Here is a 20,229-nt window from a genome sequence, read left to right as displayed (position 1 = left end):
TCCAATGCAATGAGGGCTACATGGGAACACCCACCATAACGTCTATGGCCAGCCTCCCTATCACAGTGTGAAGCAACGCAGCGACTTGCATTACGTTGCCTCACGCCATATCTTACGAGGCCATGAAAAGCCACTGAGGGTGGATTTACGTGGCCTTGTAGATATGGCTCTTCAGTAGGCACGGCCAGAGCTTCATTAAAAGTGATGCTCCGGCGGCACACGGGGCTTGCAAATGAGTCCCTCAGTTGATTGATACATAAAAATGCAACTACATATTCTTGAAATAATGCAATGAAAATATATTATTTTTAAATGGCTTTTATTTGCAATATATCTGTATTCACTTTACAAAAAAACGTAAAAAACAAAATATGAAATTAATTTACAGATATTCCTTTTGCCTGGGGGAGTTCAAGAATTTTACATTCCAAACAATACCGTTTTAAATTGCGACAATTGTTTTCATAAACTCATACTTCTAGAATTTTTACCCAGTTGCAACTAATAGGAATGACCACAAGGTGGCAACCTCTTCCCTATAATTGCAAGTCAGTTTTATTGTAATGACTGACTGCTTATAAAACCTTACCTAAGCAGAACTTTTTAAAGGACATTAATTATCACATTTGGTGTTAGGCGTGCACGAGATGTCACAGGTAATTGCAATTTACTATAAAGTCGTGTTTTTCTTTTTATTCTTTTTCTATAAATGCACTGTTTTAAGAAAGGTCAGGCTACAAAACCAGAGATAGCAAGACTTAACACAATGTAACATATTATGAAACCTTAAATGTATCTGCGTTTTCCACTTAAAGAATTTTAATTGTTGCTGAATGACACACTTAGATCTCAGTTTGTTCAATTTACATTCCGGGTGCTAGTAGACAACTGGCAGTTTTCGAATTCGATTAAATGGTGTAGTAAATAAAATCCAACGTGCTTGTAGCTGATGACACTAAATCCATGGGGCAATCCAGTTCGGAACAAAAGTGTTTCACATTTGCGAATTCACGCACATGGGAGAGAGATTCAGTCACATTTTCTAGGCTTTTATGAAAAACGAGAACGAGTCTTGCAGTATTTTCAATAAATATGTTTGTTCTAGAAAAACATGGTAGGTCTGCAAACAGTTTTGCACTAACATAGTGCATACGGTTGAGGGAATGCATTTGCCGCTTGTGCTAATTGTTTCTCCACTGCTGAAGTTGTACTTTGTTTGGGATTGTCGTCATGCATTCCATACTCAAATATATTGTGCAGTCTGAAGTGTCCAGTCCCCTGTGTTCGTTCAGGAACACACGTGGGTTTTTTTGTGGTTTCTAAATCCCTTCTCTAAACAGGCCCTTTGCAAAATGTGAAATTCGCCATTATCAGTCTGCTCGGTGTTTTACATCCAGACGTTCCTCAAAAAATTGAGAACTCCGTGGTACGTTTCTTACAAAAAGTGAGTTAAGGCAGCTGAAGTGTACATTTGGATTTCTATTTTTCTACATGTCGACGTCACCGTCGTAGGCCAAGGTTAGAGGTTTCTGCTGTGGAACTGAAAGTTGATGCTGTTTTGGCGTTTTGCTGTAAGAAAGATAATAAAAAGAGCACATTGAAGAATAATGATTATCGTCATCATCATGCAAATCATGCTATATATAGTATATTCCAGCTCTCCCATCATGCCAATTTCCTTTCCTTTTGCCTCAAGAAGCTTCCCCATATTTCTTTATTTCCCACTATTGAGGTATGGTTGACTGGCCTAAATTATGAGTGACCCCGTAACCGCGAATCTAATAAATCCGTTTGTGATCTTCATGTATGATTGTAAGTCAAGTTCCCTCAAGTGGAAAACATGTCACAATAGCCTTCATTACTCTTGCCTCCAGGCTTACCAATTACCAATTGTGAATATTTTTTTGTTTGAAGGCTCAGTGTAAGATGGAGGATGGAAACTGTCCACAGAAAAGCGGGTTCAGCCCATGCCCACATCTTCCTTCCCCAGGGACATGATCCAGAAGACCAGGGCACATTTGTCATAGTTTTAATTTAATTTGCTTCATTTATTAATGTTATATCATATAATCGTTGTATAGGACGCCATTTACTAAACTCTTGGTATATCGTAAATTGTTGGGGGTCTGTAGTGCAGATTTAAAAAATAAGTGCGATTAAACATTAGCATGAACTCTGTAGGCAATAAAAAATGCTTTAAGAGTTCATCTTCTACTGGTATGGGGTAATTATTTAAAGTGGGTTAGTAAATGCAGATCTCCTCACCAACCCCTTTATGCACATGGGTTAGAATTCCAAGATTTGCAGCAAATACAGCACTCTCAAATCTCCCCCTTCCTGAATAGCAAGTGGTAATCTCTGATATATGCAGAATTAGGTCTGGAAAATATGAAATTCTCCAGGTTATTCCTAATTTTGAAGGCGTGGGAAATTCAGAATAAGGAGTTTTTACTGTCCAGAGCAAATACCACACAAACATGACATAGTTCATTACCAAATGCAGTAAATAGCTCTCCCTATTCTACCACCTTTTAACCAGGGCCTACAATAAAGAAATACATCATAGCAGTAGAATCAGGGGGGACCCATGCATTTTCCCACTTAGATAATGATCGCCTTAACAAAGAATATCACTGAGGCGTTGGGGACACAAGTAGAAAGGCCTGGATTTCTTCCTCATATGAGAGACATGCCAGTGCCAAAGAGAAGAAAAGCCTCTTATTAGCAAGAGATAATCCACTGAGTTAAAAGTGGCAGATAGGCCCAACATGTATGGTGTCTTCAGACTAACTAATAAGAATATATGCCTATTCCCTTTATGATGATATACAGCAACTTCTGCACCTTCAAGCAGAGGTCCATATCTCAGAGCTTCCCTTTCCTAGTGTCTCATGGACATTGATGTTTGGATGACTGCCAGTGGTTTAAACATTTGTGGAGAACTTTTCTTTTGGCTTCTGAATGACAATATGATCTGATAATTGGTGAACTCATTTCATGGGGAAGCCTTCTATTCCAGTGCAGCAGGTCGAAATTACATTTGAACACCTGCTATGTTTCAGTTATCAATTTAGAAGGGTGTTACATATGGCTATCTAGATTTGAATAACGTAAGGACATTTTTTTCGTTCCTAATTCAATTCTTTGTCAGAATGGCCATTACTCATTTTTTTTATCTCCTTGAGATTAGACTACAAATGTCATCTACTTCAGACATCTCAAGACTGGCCTTGTGCTTAATCTTCCATGCTGAGCACCTTTTTAAGGATATTTTAGATCTTCACAATGGGCTCAGGTTGGCAGTTGCATTCTTATCAGGTCTTTTTTCCTCTACCATATAGAAATGAGCAAACTTGGAACTTGATTTGTTTCCCTTAGTACCGTCCCGCTTGCATCATATACTCTTGCTCTTCCAACCTACTGCTTCTTCCTCAATTTCAGTACTATACTTGGACAAATAACTTTTCAGGTCATCAAGGTACATAAATGCAACCAGCTCCCAATCAGTTAAGAAATCTCCCTGATCATCATGCATTTAGAAAGGCCCTGAAGACTTGGTTGTTTAGTAGACACACTGGGGCTAGATTTGTCAAAAGGTTTCGCTTCACCCTTGTGCCATGCGAGGTTGCCGCAAAACCTAGATTGAGATTTACCAAGCTCCGCATGGCCTCCTTGTATGGCCCTGTGTGGCTTGGTAATTCTGGAATGATGCAAGGTAGCGCAAGTCGCTGTCTTGCGCTACTTGGAGGCAGTCAATGGTAGGAGCGTGGATTTTCCCATGCATCCACCCATCCCACGCATCCACCCATGGAATTTGGTGTATTCCCAGATTTACTATGCGTGCTAGACCCGGGGATGCATCAAAATGCTACACCTTCCCAGGCAAGGCGTAACGAGGATTATTTCTCCTTGTTTTTTCGTCTTTCTACATTTGCTGCATTCTGCAGCACACATAGAAAGAGGACCAAGGACCACTTGTATCATTATTTCAAATAGCGATTAAGTAATTGCGATTCGCTGCAAATCGCAATTAGGTAGTCGCTATTTGAATGTATCAAACTCAATGATTTGTATTTAGCGTTGGTTAATTGTTCGCAATCGACCTACCTCATTTACATTAAAGAGGCAGGTCACAATGTGAAACCCATTAGGAATCGCTAAAATCACAGGGATGGTGGCCCCACCATGTCTGTGATTGCTTTTAAATAAAGAACTTTTTTTTTTAAAGCAGTGCATTATCCTTAAAGGAAAATGGGTTGCGTTTAAAAAAAGAAAAGATTTCTTTTCACTTTTATGAACGTTCACAAAGGGGTAGGGTCCCTTGGGGACCCTTTTCTCATTTATGAAAGAGTTACCACCTCCTTAAATGCTAAAATGTGAATGTTCTGCGACCGCATTTCGGTCAAAAACATTCCTACATACCGCTGCATTTCGGTATTAGGACTGAGGAAATTCAAAATATGACCCGTCTTTGCTTGTAACACCACCAGGCTGTTGCCCTCACTCAGGCCCCTTCAACATTCATAGCGTTTCTTTCACGTTCTATACTGTTGCACATATTACACGACCTTTCCTGTTTCCCCGAGCTAAGTCCACTCTGAGACCCGGCTCGAAGCAACTAATCCCCCAGATAACCATCTATTGACCCTTGGTGACCGTTCTCGGCCTCTCCAGTTGTTTTACGAATCACCATCTTCAACACGCAAACACGTCCTGTCGTAAATTAATTCAACCTAGGAATGGCTATGCCGCCTGACCTATCGGGTCGGGTAGAGAACACGACCTTAGGGAAGGAATTTCTATTACCCATTATCCTGTATCTTGTACAAAGAATGTTTTCTTGTGGATGATTTGTATTTTTATTGCACCTTGTGGGGGTTGTTGCTTTAGGGGATTCAAGCGCTACAAAAGACTGTGAGCCACAGATTGAAGTGGCAGTCTCCTGAGAACCTACCACCGATGTACTTCTAGGACCACTGTACTTAGCTGCAGCTAATAAATTGAAGTTCCTATGGCAGACAGAGTGTTCCGTGTCTCTGTAATTTGGAAGGCGAACTCAGAAGATTTCAGGCGTACCCTGCGCCGCTGGGCTTTAAAAGCCCGGTTCTTCAGGACGGGACACCCTCAACTGTTACAAAATCGCAAATTGGAATTCATACATACAAAAATGCTTTTTTAACAGGTCGCAAACTGCTGATTGCAACCGGCTAAATGCATGATACGTGTGGCCCTAAGCCTCAAAGGATTATTGTTATGCAGGAAGGTCTCCCTTCCTGCACAAAAACAATACTGCGTGCAGTGCAGCCTCCCTTACACATTATGCAAGGGTGCCTCCATTGGTGCCAGGCAGCACATAGGACACTAGCACAAGGAGAGGACAGGAATACGTCAAATAATGTTATATATGGCACATTCCTGCCCTCTCCCTGAAACGCAAGGTGTCTTGCTGTGATGCGCAACATTTCGATAAATCAGCCCTTAGTCCTTAATTATGCACTTTTGCTATGTCCCAGAGTTTTGAGCCGAACATGGCCTAAGTTGACTAGGAGTCTGTAGTTTAACTGCAGTAGCTGCTTTAGCCAGCTTCTTCTACAAGTCACCTCAGTGCTTCTCTTCTAAACCTGAAGCACTGTTCACTGAGACAGTGTTTGCATGTGGGTAATAGAATTTAGTAATGAAATATTCATCACAAAAACAGGCAAAACGCTCTTGTGACCCTTTAGCAGCCATGCAGGAATTTTAAATTATGTTTCAGGAGTTACTTGAAAGGATGGAAATTTGAATAGAATTGTGCTGATAGAATAAAAGGTGCACAAAGAGCAGACATTTTCAGTACACCAAGATAGTGTTTAAGAGAGCAATGCTAATTTGGGAGCACAGTGTGGTGATGGAGATAATTCTGGTTAAAGATCCCATTATCCAATAGAGGAATTCGCCAACTACACATCTTTAATGTTTGCACCTGAGATGCCATAAATGGAGTGTTGGTCGATGCAATCAAAGGAAACTCTGATATGGCGCATCAGAATTCTCTAGCTAGGTCCAAACTGGGATGGCCTTTTGGGCAAAATAATAGATGGATTAAACCCAGATCTGTTGGCTCGGTGTGAATGTTTGCATTGTGCAGCATTCCGATCATCATCTGTTCTTTTTACAGAATTCTCTACAGCAGGTGCATTCCTGATTCTAATTTCCCTCGCATTACAATTCACAAAGTGCCATTTCTTCCTCCCTTTCCCTTTCTTTTATCCTTTCTTTTGCTTATTATCAGAAGGACATGTTCCTTAGCTTCACGTTTGGAAGCATCAGAGGTATCCATCAATAAAGAAGCAGACTTAGCTGGAACAGTTGATCTTAACATTTTTCTAAAGATTGGAAGCCACTCTATCTCTGTAGGCTTTAATGCTACCACATACTTTAAGTCTTCAAAAAGTGATTTTAAACACAGCTGGTCACAGGTGGGGTTGAATCGTCAGGAGGGCAGACCCTAGGGTAACGTTGTTGGGAACAAGGTACACCAACAGCAATATCAACAGGGGACTCATCCCCAGTCCAAAGATTTTAATCTACAGCCGCAATCCCCATTAAATCTCCCCCAGGACTGTTGGTCCTATGTAGCTGTTCTTACAGGAGTAGCCTCCTCCCAGAGGTCTTGCAATTAATCCTTCGCAGACATCAAAAACAAGGTCTGCCACTGACTGGCTCACCAGTATGATGAGGCCTTGCTTGAAAGAAGGGTGGGCTGGGTTGGCCCTGTGACAAAGAGTATTAGCAGGGACTGTGTAGTTATCAATTGGTTGACCCCTGGTCTAGCTCAACAGTTGGGCGGGGACTTGTATAAAGAGAGCTGGTAGAAATCTTGTCTCTCTGAGATTTTTTATAATCATCTCCAAGTAAGGTACAAGGGTGCTCATGGAGCTCTGCCTAAAATGACAATTGGTGTTGGTGGACCCCCATTGCCGATCTCTAATAAATTATTGCCCTTATATGATTTGGATGGTCTGGATTGATGCACAATATCTGCCATCGGTAGTAGCAATCGCAGAGTCACTGAGTCAGCTGGAAACTGGTGGTAGGGTAGCCTAATGCCAGACACAGTTAGGACGGTGCCCCCTCTAATTACATTTCCTTGTTTTGATATTGTCCCTTCTGGGTTCTGTACACCGCCACCCAGGTGTGATGGGCCAACCGTTTCATTTCTCGAAGTGTCAAGGCCGCATGCTACAGGTGATGCATTCTTCCATCTTCCCCATTCCACCAAGGTAGTTTCTTGGAATGTTGCTGGTTTAACATCTGAGTTTCATGCCTCGATTGGGGCTCATTTATAGATTTGTAGGATATTTGTTGGTTGCAGGAGACATGGGCAGTAATCCCACAATTCCTTGCAGGATATGCTAATTTCTATGTGGCTGCTTTTACCTCAGGGAAAGGAAGGCCCTCTAGGGGATTATACCCTCTCGGAGATCAACATAGGCCCAGATATATAATGTGTGTCTCTCTCCTTTCCATCTAGTAGGGTATATTATCTATATTAATGTGTATTGCAGAACTATCGATATTGGAGCAGAATTGTAACTCTGATTGGAGATTTGAGCCATTGTCTGCTCTCCATGAGTATTTTAGTAGCGATGAGGATCATGTTTGGGGTGTTCCTGATGGAACAATGCCTCCTGTCAAGAAGTGGTCTACCGCAGTGTTGCAGCTGAATGTGTTTTCGCTAAGTAATGGCCTGGGCATGTAATGGGAGAACCAGATCTGTCAGGGACGGAAGACATACGTATCATCGCCCACACTGCTCTAGCCTAATTGACATTTAGTCCTGGGTGAGACAATCATAATTCCATGGCAAGTTAGTGACCATAACACTCTGGGCTTAACATTAGGAGCCCTGGGTGACTCACACAAGAAAGCCTCACACAAGTACGTAGACCAAGGGTAAGTTCCTACCAACAATCGGTGTAGACTTAAGTGAATGTAGTGGTAGAGTCAGAGCAAACCCTGGGGAATGTTTTGGAGGTTGTGACTGCGGTGGTAGCTGAGAACGTATCCAGAGACCATTTAGAATCCTTGTTGAATTTGTGTACAATTCACAACTCTATGTTTGCTTCTCGCAGGAATTTATTCCTGAAAGAGTCGTAAAGTATTGTGAAAAGGAAAAAAGAGGTCTTATGGTATACCAAATCATGTAGAGGTGCTAGACAAGCTTTGTCAAGATCAAGTAAAGGAGGGTCGTGGGATACCATTCGGGCAGCTAGGTCACTTTATAAAGCCATTATCTCCAATGCAAAAAGAGCCTGGGAACGGACCAAATGGGACTTAATGCTGAATGCCATTAAAGGCAAAGCCTATTGTGCTTTCTGACTCATGAACCCACGCTCCTCTTGATAGTAACATTGCTGCGGCTGCATGGGTTGAACTTTTTTCCCAGTTATATCCGGTTGAGATAACCTGGGAAATGGCTCAGTCACACATATGAAATGCAGTATAGGCTAAGTCTAATAATCAGAAAACTAGTGTGGAGAGTAGTAGTCCTCTTGGGGTAGTTTCTGTTGGGTCCCTTGCCAAGGAAATAATCCAGGGCTAACTTAATTGGCCAGAGGATAATGTTTAAGAGTGGTAAATCTTCTGACATGGCCTGCCTCCGCTGAGTCCCTTATTGAATGAGTGCCAAAATGGGTTCCCAATATATCGAGAGATTTTCAAAGTCTTGGATTTGATCATATCTAACAAGGCACCAGGGCTGGATAATGTTGCTGGGGATTTGTTTAAGTCATTTAAGGACATACAATGTCCTTATTTTGTCTTTTTTTTATGCTTTACTGACTAGTGCACAGATGCTGCCTGCTGAGGCAGAGATTGTTTACATTTTTTAAAAGGGCTGCAGGTCCCTACCCAATAACTACAGGGCAATTAGTCTTATCGACAGTTCACAAAAGCTGTTCAGTCATATAATTTTGAATAGCCTGAGTGAGTGTATGATTGATTCAGATGTTCTGACCTCATTATAAGCTGGCTTTAGGTACAGTGTTGGAACAATTGACCCGGTATTCCGCCTGCAGCATCTGTATTGGAAGTATGTTTCTTTCAGGGGAGGCAGATTTTATGTAATCTTTGAGTACTTGTGGTCTGCATTTGACCTCATCCTTAGAGAGCCCATATTGAGGGTGCTGTTAGAGATGAGGGCCCGCTTATCTTTTAAAAGTTATTATTGGACTACACTCCAGATATTATGCCCAGGTCAGATGTGGGACTCAAGGCGAGCTTACCAACCCAATACCTGTGAATCGGGGAGTGTTTTGGCTCCAACCCTCTTTCTTCTTTATATCAATGACCTGGCATCACAGTTTGAGAAATGTGGGGGTGATGCTCCATGCTTTGCCGGGGATAAGATCCCAGCACTGCTGTTTGCAGACAACACCCTTTTGTTAACTAAATCCCCAATGGGAATTCAAAAGCTCCTGGATTACTTCGGGTCCTTTGCAAGCATCATGAGCTGAAGATTAACCTCTGAAAGATTAAATAAATGGTATTTAACCCCTTCCCAACATTTCACCCAAATGCAACATTTAACTGTGAAATTTTGGAGGGTGTTCAAGTGTTTGATTATTGGGGGGTTACTCGCACAGAACATTTTGACTGGACATCGCATGTCCAGAAGTGCAGTCTGAAGTTTGAGCAATATTGTGGTATTGAGGTCCCAGCCTAGTTCTTCTTTTTGCCCAGTACTTGAGATCTATATATGTCAGGCTCTAGGAGCTACCCTGTACGGTGGAGAATTGTGGGGATTTTTAGATGTAAGAGCCCTTGAGCTTGTAGAAAATTGATTTATGAGGAATTTAAGCAACCTGCCAACAAGTACCCCACTGTGTCCATTATGGTTGGATTATGGTCTTAACGTATTGATATAGTGAGGGTTAAACCTTTGTTGTACTAGCTGAGATTATGGACAACCCCGAGCAGCTTGGGGCCTAAAAGATCTCTTGACTTAGGATGGTTAAAGATCAACTTAGGCAGTTTGGGTTTGAGAATCTCTCATCTATTCCAGAAGATGCAATATTGGTCTTGAAACTGGAATTAAAGGGCGCCTACTGGTGTCCTAGTGACCATCTTACTCTAAATCGTTTTAGGTTGGGTTCTCGTACTGCTTCCTTTTTGGAATTTATAACTGACTGTTGCTCGGGGATGGTTTTGGATGAGGTTAAAACCCCTTTTGGGAAGTCATTATACATTAAATTCCACATGGGGATCTTACCCATTCACTCTTTTACAGCTGTATGGAATCGTGATAACCCTGACTCCATTAGATCCTGCCCCTTCTGTCCCGGGTGGTATAAACAGCCAAGCCTGTTGTACTTTTTTGTCCAACATACCATGGGTTTAGGAAGAAGTGGGTCTTACCAGTCTTTCATAATCTGGGTCTTAGGAACTATAGGATTGCGTACAGAATACTGGGAAGCAATACTAGACAATGCATCATCTTCGCTGTCTTAAGATTTCTGATGTATTTGTGGCGGCCTAGGCAGAAGAATCTATCTATCTGATTGATCGTGGGTTTTTCTTGCTTCTATATTTTTAATCTTTTTAACCTTTTCTCTGCATTGTATTTTGAACATTTTAATCAATGGATTTTTATAAGATGAACCATATAGGATTTGTATATGAATTGTAAATTATATTTGGAGATTTCTGTGTTCTCATGTACTTTGTTTAACATGTTCTTTCATGGCCATCGAGCTTTCTGATGAAGATGATAATGATGATTTTAAACGGTAAACTTGATACTAAATTAATTTTGAGTTGTTAGAATCTGTCAAATTTAAGCTGCCCTCTGTCTTGCTAGGTTTACCAACTTCAACAGTGACATTGCAAACCTCTTGTTTAGCTTCAGCTGCAGTTGAATTTGACTACTTAGTATTATGTGGGAGCGTCTTGGTGATTCCAGATGATGAAAGGTTTTGAATTCCCATTAATACAGAGCTCAACATATCTAATGCATTTTCTGAATTAGACACTGATTTATCCAGGAGTGCTGAAATGGAGGATAAAACTTTCTCAATACAAAATAATACCTCTGAAGGCATCCCTCCCCGGCCAGAACTAAGGGTGCCCAGATTCCACTGGCACTGGGCGAAATTAGGGTATCACTCATAGAAGCTGTACTACTAAAAAGAGATGGAAAAGAGGTTTGAATATTTGTACTTTGGGGGTGGTGCCCCGGACCTTTGCATGAAAATCTGCCAGAGGATTTTAGAATGACCTTGCCTCCGATTGGCATCTCTTTGCCAGCTCTGTATCTGGCAGTGTAACATCCTCCAACTTGATTAGGTCAGAAGGGATAACTTCATGATGCAAGGAAGAAGTTACAGACACATTCTCACAGGAGCACCCCTAGATTACTTCCTCAGGCAATATTTTGATGTGATGATTAAGGAGGAGGGGCAGACTCAATCCTTTTCCTCATCTCTTCCTCCTTTCCTGGGAATCTTAAGTGGGTAGCAGAAAAAGGGGCACCCTCAGCCCATTCTTGACCAATAGCCATAGTTGATGTAGCCATGGCTGAACTCCAATTCAAAAGTGGCCCTAGCTAGACTAATTGGCTAATCAAAACTGAGTAGGGGCCTGAGGCTTCTGCCACTTCTGCAGCTTCTTTATTTGATTTGGCAAAATAATCTGAAATTCCTCAATGCAATTTAAAATGTGATAGTTGAGATCTCCTGCTTCGAAGACTTGCTTTTTTTAACCTTCAAATATGAATTTGACACAATAAGATGCACAGAACACATTGATTGTTGTTGCTAAAGCAATACTTTGTAATACATTTCCAGTTCAGCTCTTTTTTTCCATTGCTATAACTATAGACAAAAATGCATCTGTTGCCTTCCTCTGTTGGGTGATACTGTTACATATATTGTTTCTGTACGTTTGTATTATATGTCCTGTGTGTTTTTTATGCAATGACAAATACAATTTTGACTCATTCCAGCATTGTAAATAAACAAACATTAAAAAACTATATTTGTACAGACAATGCAAGGGTTGTTTTCTTTAGTATCTTTACTGAAGATGCTATCACACTAACCTGTTAATGTGTGTTAGAGTTCCCAACCTGGGTAGTTTTGAACCAGCACATTCTCACTGGTAATTATGTATAGGGAGGTTTATATTTACTATTCTTAACTCAACAGCTATATTCCTTGAGGATAGATAGATAGATAGATAGATAGATAGATAGATAGATAGATAGATAGATAGATAGATAGATAGATAGATAGATAGATAGATAGATAGATAGATAGATAGATAGATAGATAGATAGATAGATAGATAGATAGATAGATAGATAGATAGATAGATAGATAGATAGATAGATAGATAGATAGATAGATAGATAGATAGATACAGGCAGGCAGGCAGGCAGGCAGGCAGGCAGGCAGATAGATAGATAGATAGATAGATAGATAGATAGATAGATAGATAGATAGATAGATAGATAGATAGATAGATAGATAGATAGATAGATAGATAGATAGATAGATAGATAGATAGATAGATAGATAGATAGATAGATAGATAGATAGATAGATAGATAGATAGATAGATAGATAGATAGATAGATAACATAATGGCATATATTTAAATGATGTTAGATAAAGTACATTTGTAGGTACCTATGCACACTTCCCTTCATGAAAATCTGATGGTCAATGTTATGTCGAGAATATTTTGCCAGGTCTATATTTGTTTGTCTTCTGGTAGTAAGACACTACAACATCACAACAACGGTACTTACCAAAGGAGGTATGACATACAAATGAGAAAAACAATGAGAAGAAATACACCAGCCGAAGCTCCATAAACCCACATTTTTGGTCGACCATCTGCAAAATAGAAAAAGTACAAATACATCACAGCTCTGGTTAGACAATATATTCTGAGAAACAGCAACTTATGTTAAAATTAAAAATATTGATATGTAGTTGGACAAGATGAAACAACATGTCCCAACGCTCCTCATATGTTTATTGTAAGGATAACATGCATTACAATAGCTTCAAAAATACCACATGTTCATTGGCACACTGCTGGCAAGGTGGGTCTGTAGAGCAGAGGCTATGGAAGTGTAGTTCTGTCCAATGGCACTACCAGTCACAAGGGACCCCCACCACATTTTTCACCTTCCTATAATTCGAAGATGACCACTGACGACCCTTGCACACTAGTTTTAAAACAGGAAAATATTTGACAAAACATGGTCAGTGTGAGCCCTGACTTTTCCTGCTCAGGAATCTGAAATGTATCCCTGTGCCAAAGTACCCGAGAATAAGTATTCATATGCAGGGCGCGGTCCCACATGCCTCAATCAGGTCAGTGATGGGTGATGTCATGCTGACGTCACTATACACCACCTCTGGCCACTCACCCATTCCTAATAATAAGTGTTATTGTTTTACTCAATGCAAATTGACAGCAATTTGGCTCTAGTGTAATTGTGTACACGTTTACAAAGGTTGTAGGACTGGTGTGTGCAGATTTGACTATGCTATTGTCTCAATTCTAGATCACAAAGTCAAATTATGGATCAAAATTATATAGTAAGAAGGTCAGACTTTAAACAATGAAAATTAGCAGGGTGACGTGCCTGAACCTGTTCATCAGTATGAATAGCGATAGAAATGTTCACACCTTTCCCATGATTTAATTTTCTAGAGTGCACTTTTATAGCAAGTCTCTTAATAGCAAACATCTCAATTCATTTTCAGTTGGTGAAACTTAAACTTTATAGTACTGAAAGCCTGGCATATAATCGGAGGTCGTTTGGGGACATGTGCCATAGGAAAAAAAGGCTGTGATTTGTAAAACAGTGATATTTTACAGAATCACACTTGAAAACTGCATCATTTAAAATTCTCCTCTACATTTCTGAATTCTGGAATAAAAATGTCCTGGCGCAGCTAGAAAAACATTGACATTTCCCCTAAACACTACATATATTTATTTAATTTTTATTTGATCTTAGAAATTAATATTTACATTATGGCATAATCCCATGTGAAATGTTCATATGACACATTTAGCTACAGTGATGTATTTATCATAAATGTAAGAAAGGACATCACTTTTGTTGTGATCACCCCATTTGCTTCTGTTTTGTTTTGCCCACTGTAGGACACTGTGTTACCATGGTACTAGTTAACTGTAGCACATAGTCAGTGCTTTCCCCATAAATTAGTTACTTTGCATTGGATTACCCTATTCAACTAATGTAACTTTTCTCTATGGCTATAGTAGAAGAAGTGTAAATTATACAAAAAGAGATGAGTATAGGAGACGTATAGCCAGCATTGGATACGGACAGTTCTCCAATCACTGGCTAGTTCATTGACTATAACTGGGTCTTCACCACCAACTCCTCAGACCATTTTCACACACTGTATGATTACAACTGAAGAAGGAACTGCTGGAAGAAAGATGTGTCCTGACTCCTGCTGAAGAAGGGACTCAACAAGTTCTGGCTCCCGTAGAAGAAAAGGACTCAAAGAACCCTAACGCCTGCTGGACGAAGAGGACTCGTGGACTCCATGCAAACCCTGAATGTATTGACCTGTGGTCATATATGTAATTGACAACCACAAATATTTTTTCCATCCAAGCCCATTGTGCTGTACATGAAATGTTTTCTCTGATTTGTATACATTTGAACTTTGTCAAGTGTAGTGACACCTTTCGTGGTTATCATACTATAAAACCATAAATACCTTAAGTTACATGTTTGCAACCAGAAATATCCTCCTCCGTAATAGCTCCCTCCATTTTCGCACATTATTGATTCCTATTAAATGAGCACAAGTTGATCTAGAATGACCTCTTGCAAATTCCTAAATGTTATTTTCGGTTGTGCCCCGTACAGGTAAGAGCGGTGGGGCTGGGTGGGGCGGGATATCAACAGACAATAACGAGGGAAAATGAATTATTTATTTAATACTTCTTTATTTTCCCTGATCCATACATACCGTGTGGCTATTTTATGGCTGCTGAATGTCATGGTGTCTACAGTTATGAAGGATTGAAACAGCATTAGGACCCAGGTTTATTATCATGCATACAATAGAGAACATTGCGGCTCAAAAGACAAACACTGGCTCAGCACCACATTTAGGTACAGTTGCCTACTGATGATGTCATTGGTGCTGTTCATGCGTAAAATGATTTCTATAGTGTAAAGGTGATCTGGCAGTGTCTAGCATAGGATCTGTACTTGAGGTACAAACATCCGGAAAAATACCAAAGTGTAGAGAACTGCACAGGGGTTACACATGTAACATGTGTGGCTTCAGCATAAAAAATGTGTAACATACACGTACATCAGCCGATGCAACGCTTAATGCCTTGCTAACGAAAGGCGTTATATGGCGTTAGGAAGTGTCACAAAGCCAGATCATGCTACTTGTGAAGATCTTGTCTTGAGCCAACACCTGTGCCTTTTGCACATTCCTGCCCCAGACAAGTCCTCTTTTTCATACATTGACAGGAGGTTTGCACATAACAGAATGGTGCTGTGCGAGGGTCAACTTTCAGTGCATAGTAGCTTTTGCACGAGTAAGTTGACCGTCACTGTTGTGTGCGTCAAACGCCAGCATAAACCCTCAGGGGCAGATTTACAAGCCCCTTGCAACACATTTACGCCGCAGTTGTGTCACTTCTGTGACGCAACGGCGGAGTAAACCATGCGCCATGTTGCGCCCTATTTACAACGTGACACATCTAGGGAGATGCGTCAAGTTGTAAAGCCCTGCGCCACATTAAACCTGCATCAGGTTTAATGTATGCAGGGTGGGCGCTCCGTCGGAAAAAGCCTCGGAAAAGTGATGCAGTGAAATCTACAAGATTTCACTGAGTCACTTTTCCGACGCTGCTGAGTCAAAACCCTGCGCCTGCTTGAAGCAGGCGTAAGGTGTAATGCAGAATGTTAGATATGGGCAGCCCCTGAGCATTGCTGGAGTTGGTCCCTCTTGCAACACGACTCCAGCAATGCGTCGCCCTTACGCCATCAGATGCGTCACGCATGTTTATCCTTGCGCCACGATGCGCCGCATTGTAAATGAGGCGCATCTGTGGTGGCGCAAGGGCAAACTTGCGTGACGCATCTTACCTGACGCATCCCTGCTGATATGCAGGGATGCGGCAGTCCTTGTAAATCTGCCCCTGTGTACATCTGGGTTCAGACGTCCCCCTTTCCAGTGACTCGCAGAACTAGCCTAAACTTTTCCAATGATTACTATAAAATAATATGGATGAATATCTGGAGACATTGATCCACAAGTTGTGAAACACTTCTACAGTCCATTTGTGGAAAACACACTTGTTCCACTGTTGTTGAAAGTAGCACGAATGGAGCACCTTATCTGCGTGGGAACTTTATTTGTGCGTCTTCTTTGACTATTGAAAATGATGTAGGTATTTCCTCTCAGTGGCCTTCGGATTTAGAGCATTTTATAACCCTTTCATAGCCATATCCTATATTCAGGTTTATACATTGTTCTTTTTAGACTTTAATCTTCAGTCAGGCCTGGTTCTTTGTCTGCTCCCATTCGACAGGGGTCATTTAGCTTTCAACAAAAGGTACAATCCTTCGCCCTTTGTTCTAAATACCATACATACCTGGGTCGAAGGGCTGGACAGTCCATCCGTGGAACATGTCTGAGATTTTGGAGTTGATAGGTTTGCTCTTGCCAGCGTGGGTTTTCACATCCGCTTTCTTCTCCGCCATGCCCGGGATCTTCATGCAGTAATCAAGCACGCCATTGGCTCTCATTATTTCTGCATAGCCGGTTTCACAGCCACACACTCCACTCTGGGGAACAAGACACACGTTTAACATTTGATTGATGTCAGTAAGCAGGGCTTAACTCCGACGGACAGGAGAGATCTGGAAAATATTCAGGATTTCCATGTGCTCAGTGTTCAAGGCTCAGGGATAAGCCCCATTCCCAGACTGCCTCTCGGAAACTATGAACACACAAAGCAGGCTTTTGAAATGGAGCACGGTTTATCTTTTTTATTTAAATCTTTTTCTTTAAAATAGTACAAAGGAACAATTGACAAATTACAAATAGTACAATGTATATAAAGTCATTAAAATATAAGCACCATTTTAATAAATTAGAGACTAATCGAGCATTCAAAAATGAGTTATCAAAGACATGATGAAGATACGAAATAAATATAGTAAATATTAGAAGATAATATTCTTCAGTGGCATAGAGCCTTTAGTATACATGGCAGTGATGGAGGGAATTATTGAATTCATCTCAACCACTGGTAATTACTGGGGGCCACGTCCTCGTCCATCTTTGTTTTGTACACCATGCCACGTCCCAATGAATGAAATGAATTCAAGCACTCCATATATCACCTTGTTGTTGGTGCAGTTCATGCTCTAAGTGTGACATGTGTGCCCTGATTTGGGCCTCGTGCTCACTGTGCCGTAGGGCTGGAAGGGGCTTCATCTTGCTGTTGCGGACAGACTGTTCCCATGAGGACCAGGGTCAGTACTGATTTGCGTAAGGCTTGCGTTTGTTTGGATGGGCAGAAAATGATTGCATGGAATGCGGCCCAAGTGATTGCCAGCGGCTGAGATGTATTCAAGCATTCCATCCATTACCCTGTTGTTATGTTTTGCTTCCCTAGAGTTTGACAGATGTGATACTTCATCCAAACGTGGGGCATCCTATCCACTAAGCTCTGAATAAAGCCCACAGTAGAAAGATAGCCAAAATATATCTGTCTTAATCTTGTTATTGAAAGCAGAAAGAGAAGCAGTAGCAATATCAAATCTCTGATTGTCACCTTCCCCATTCCACCTCAAACGAAAAGATAACAGAAAGTTCAGTATATCTGGTTTACTATAAAGTATTGGGCGACCTCTTGTAAACACACTAGTATAACACTCTTGAAATTCTAGCCTGGCAGGATCAAAATTAATAGGTCTCAGTGTTGTACCACATATTGCTGTTCAAATATTGAACTCTCACTCTCTCTAATATACCTACGTTTTTTTAAACAAACAATATATATATATTGAGAATAAATCAAAGGTTAAAGTAAAATTATAATTACATGAATTTCTCATTGACAACATTAACGTTTTGAAAAAAAATAAAAAAATAATTCAGCAGTTACAGTTAGCAGTATTGACTATAACTTACGTCCCCTCCATGCACTGCTTATGACCTCACATATGACATCACTCATGACATGCTCTATGAAATCATTTATTACATCACTGATGATATCTCAAATGAAATAATTGTTGACATCACAGATGACCCCATCCACAGGGCTGTTTTTTTTTTAACAAGTTTCAACACTCTGGCCATCATTTTATTTTGTGATGTTGCTATGTGCACCCTAAGTGGCTGGTATGCCCCGACATGGGTCCCTGGCTCCCTACACCACTGTATTCAAGCTAGCCTGACTGATGAGGGGTGATACCCTGAAACCGGTCCCAGGATGCTTGTTTCCGTTCCAGGGAAGACCTTGCTTGTCAGTTCAGGCCAAACTGCTCCTATAGGGACCAGGGTCAAGGCTTATTTGCATATAATGATGGATTAAACCCAGATCTGTGACTGGGGGTGAGATCTGAAAAGTGTAAACACTCCGTCCATCATTTTATTTTGTGATGTTGCTATGCGCAACCTAAGTGGCTACAGATGTTCCCAGACATGGGTCCCTTGCTTGCTGCACCACCGGACTCAAGCTAGACTGGCTGATGAGGGGTGATACCCAGAAAACGATCCCAGGATGCTTGTTTCTGATCAAGTGAGCACCTGGCTTGTCAGTTCAGGCTGGACAGTTCCCATTCAAGACTGATTTGCATATGGCTGGGTCCACACTGGGGTGGCACGGCGAGCAAAATATTGATGGATTAAACCCAGATCTGTGACTGGGGGTGAGTGTTTGAAAAGTTGCAACACTCTGTCCATCATTTTATTTTGTGATGTTACTATGTGCACCCCAGGGACATAGTTGGTTCCCTGCCTGCATTAGTAAGGGTAGGGAAACCTCTATTTGCTCTCACTTGGAAGAAGCAATTTAAAGCTCCTGCCAAGCAAGAGCAAACAGTACATCAACTGAGAGCAGGCAGGAGCACAAAAAATGCTCCCGCCCCCTGAGTGTGGACTTTTCACCTGTTTCCCTATCTGCTGAGAAGGGCATAACAAGAAGAAATATGTTTATTTCTCTTCAGTGGTTCCTATTTCTACTTGTGCTGCATTATGCAGCACCCATAAAAAGAGGAAAAAGTCTCAGAGGATTGTTTTTATTCAGAAAGGTGTCCCTTCCTGCACAAAATTAATCCTGGCTGTAACAAAGGCACCCTTTCACGTAGTACAAGAGTGCCTGCATTGGTGCTTGACAGTCACAAGTGTGTCAGCGCAGAGGGAGAGTAGGAGTGTACCATAACTTAGAAGATATGGCACATACCTGCCTTCTTCATTTGACACAGCATAGTGTCTTGCTGCTTTGTGTTGCACCAAATATTAGTAAAGCTGCCCCTAGGTGTGAATGCATTCTACCTTCCTACTTCCAATTTGTGGGTAAAATAATTGGGTAAATCCATACCCCTGTACATTTCTGAAAAGTAGATAGAACTTTGTACACAGCAAAGGGTCATTTGTGTAAAAATCTGAAAGTATGGCTACAAGTCAGAAGAGTAATTGATGGAAAGGTTTAAATCTGTACTTTCTTATTGAATGTCTATATTTGGATGTAATATACCGTTACATGTGCCAGATTCTTCCAGTTGCAGAAATGATAAGAAAGGTGATACCCAGAGCCAACAACTGATCTGCAGAGGCTTGCATTCATTTTCTTTGTGTATCCGACCACCTTTCGATCGGCAAAGAAAAACAAGCTAAAAGAAATTGGATAGCAAAGAAAGCTACGTATTTTTAAAATGCGCCCAATAGTCTGACTTTAGGGACAGTTGTCATTCATACTATTGTGAATCATTCATTACACTATGTGAGTTTTTGCAAAATGTAATTTTGAGGACACACATTGCAAAAGAAAGAACGGGCTCAAAACCACAAATTTGCTAGGTAAATATGTTTTTTTGTGATGATTGATGGCTTCAGAATTTGAAACAGATCGACTGTTGCCAAAGAGTCAGAAGTAGATAGAATAGGTTGCAAATACTCAACATATTGATCAGCTTGTCAGGTGAAAGGT

The 20,229-nt window shown here is 40.9% G+C and overlaps 1 protein-coding gene across 1 annotated transcript in view; it reads right to left on the bottom strand.

Annotated features, from left to right (window-relative positions):
• Window positions 1-302: 302 nt before the first annotated feature.
• THSD7B (thrombospondin type 1 domain containing 7B) overlaps window positions 303-20,229 on the bottom strand; it is a 2,208,177-nt gene continuing 2,188,250 nt past the window's right edge. The window contains exons 27-29 of the mRNA XM_085647534.1: window positions 16,660-16,852; window positions 12,791-12,878; window positions 303-1,569 (exon numbers count right to left, since the gene is read on the bottom strand). Coding sequence (XP_085503660.1) covers window positions 1,488-1,569; window positions 12,791-12,878; window positions 16,660-16,852 — 363 coding nt within the window. The 3' untranslated portion in view covers window positions 303-1,487. The remainder of the gene's footprint in view (window positions 1,570-12,790; window positions 12,879-16,659; window positions 16,853-20,229) is intronic.

This window comes from Triturus cristatus, chromosome 3_2, assembly GCF_964204655.1.
Source record: "Triturus cristatus chromosome 3_2, aTriCri1.1, whole genome shotgun sequence".
Taxonomy (NCBI): domain Eukaryota; kingdom Metazoa; phylum Chordata; class Amphibia; order Caudata; family Salamandridae; genus Triturus; species Triturus cristatus.
The sequence above is the reverse complement of the archived record's forward strand: the minus strand, read 5'-3'. Positions and strand labels throughout refer to the sequence as shown.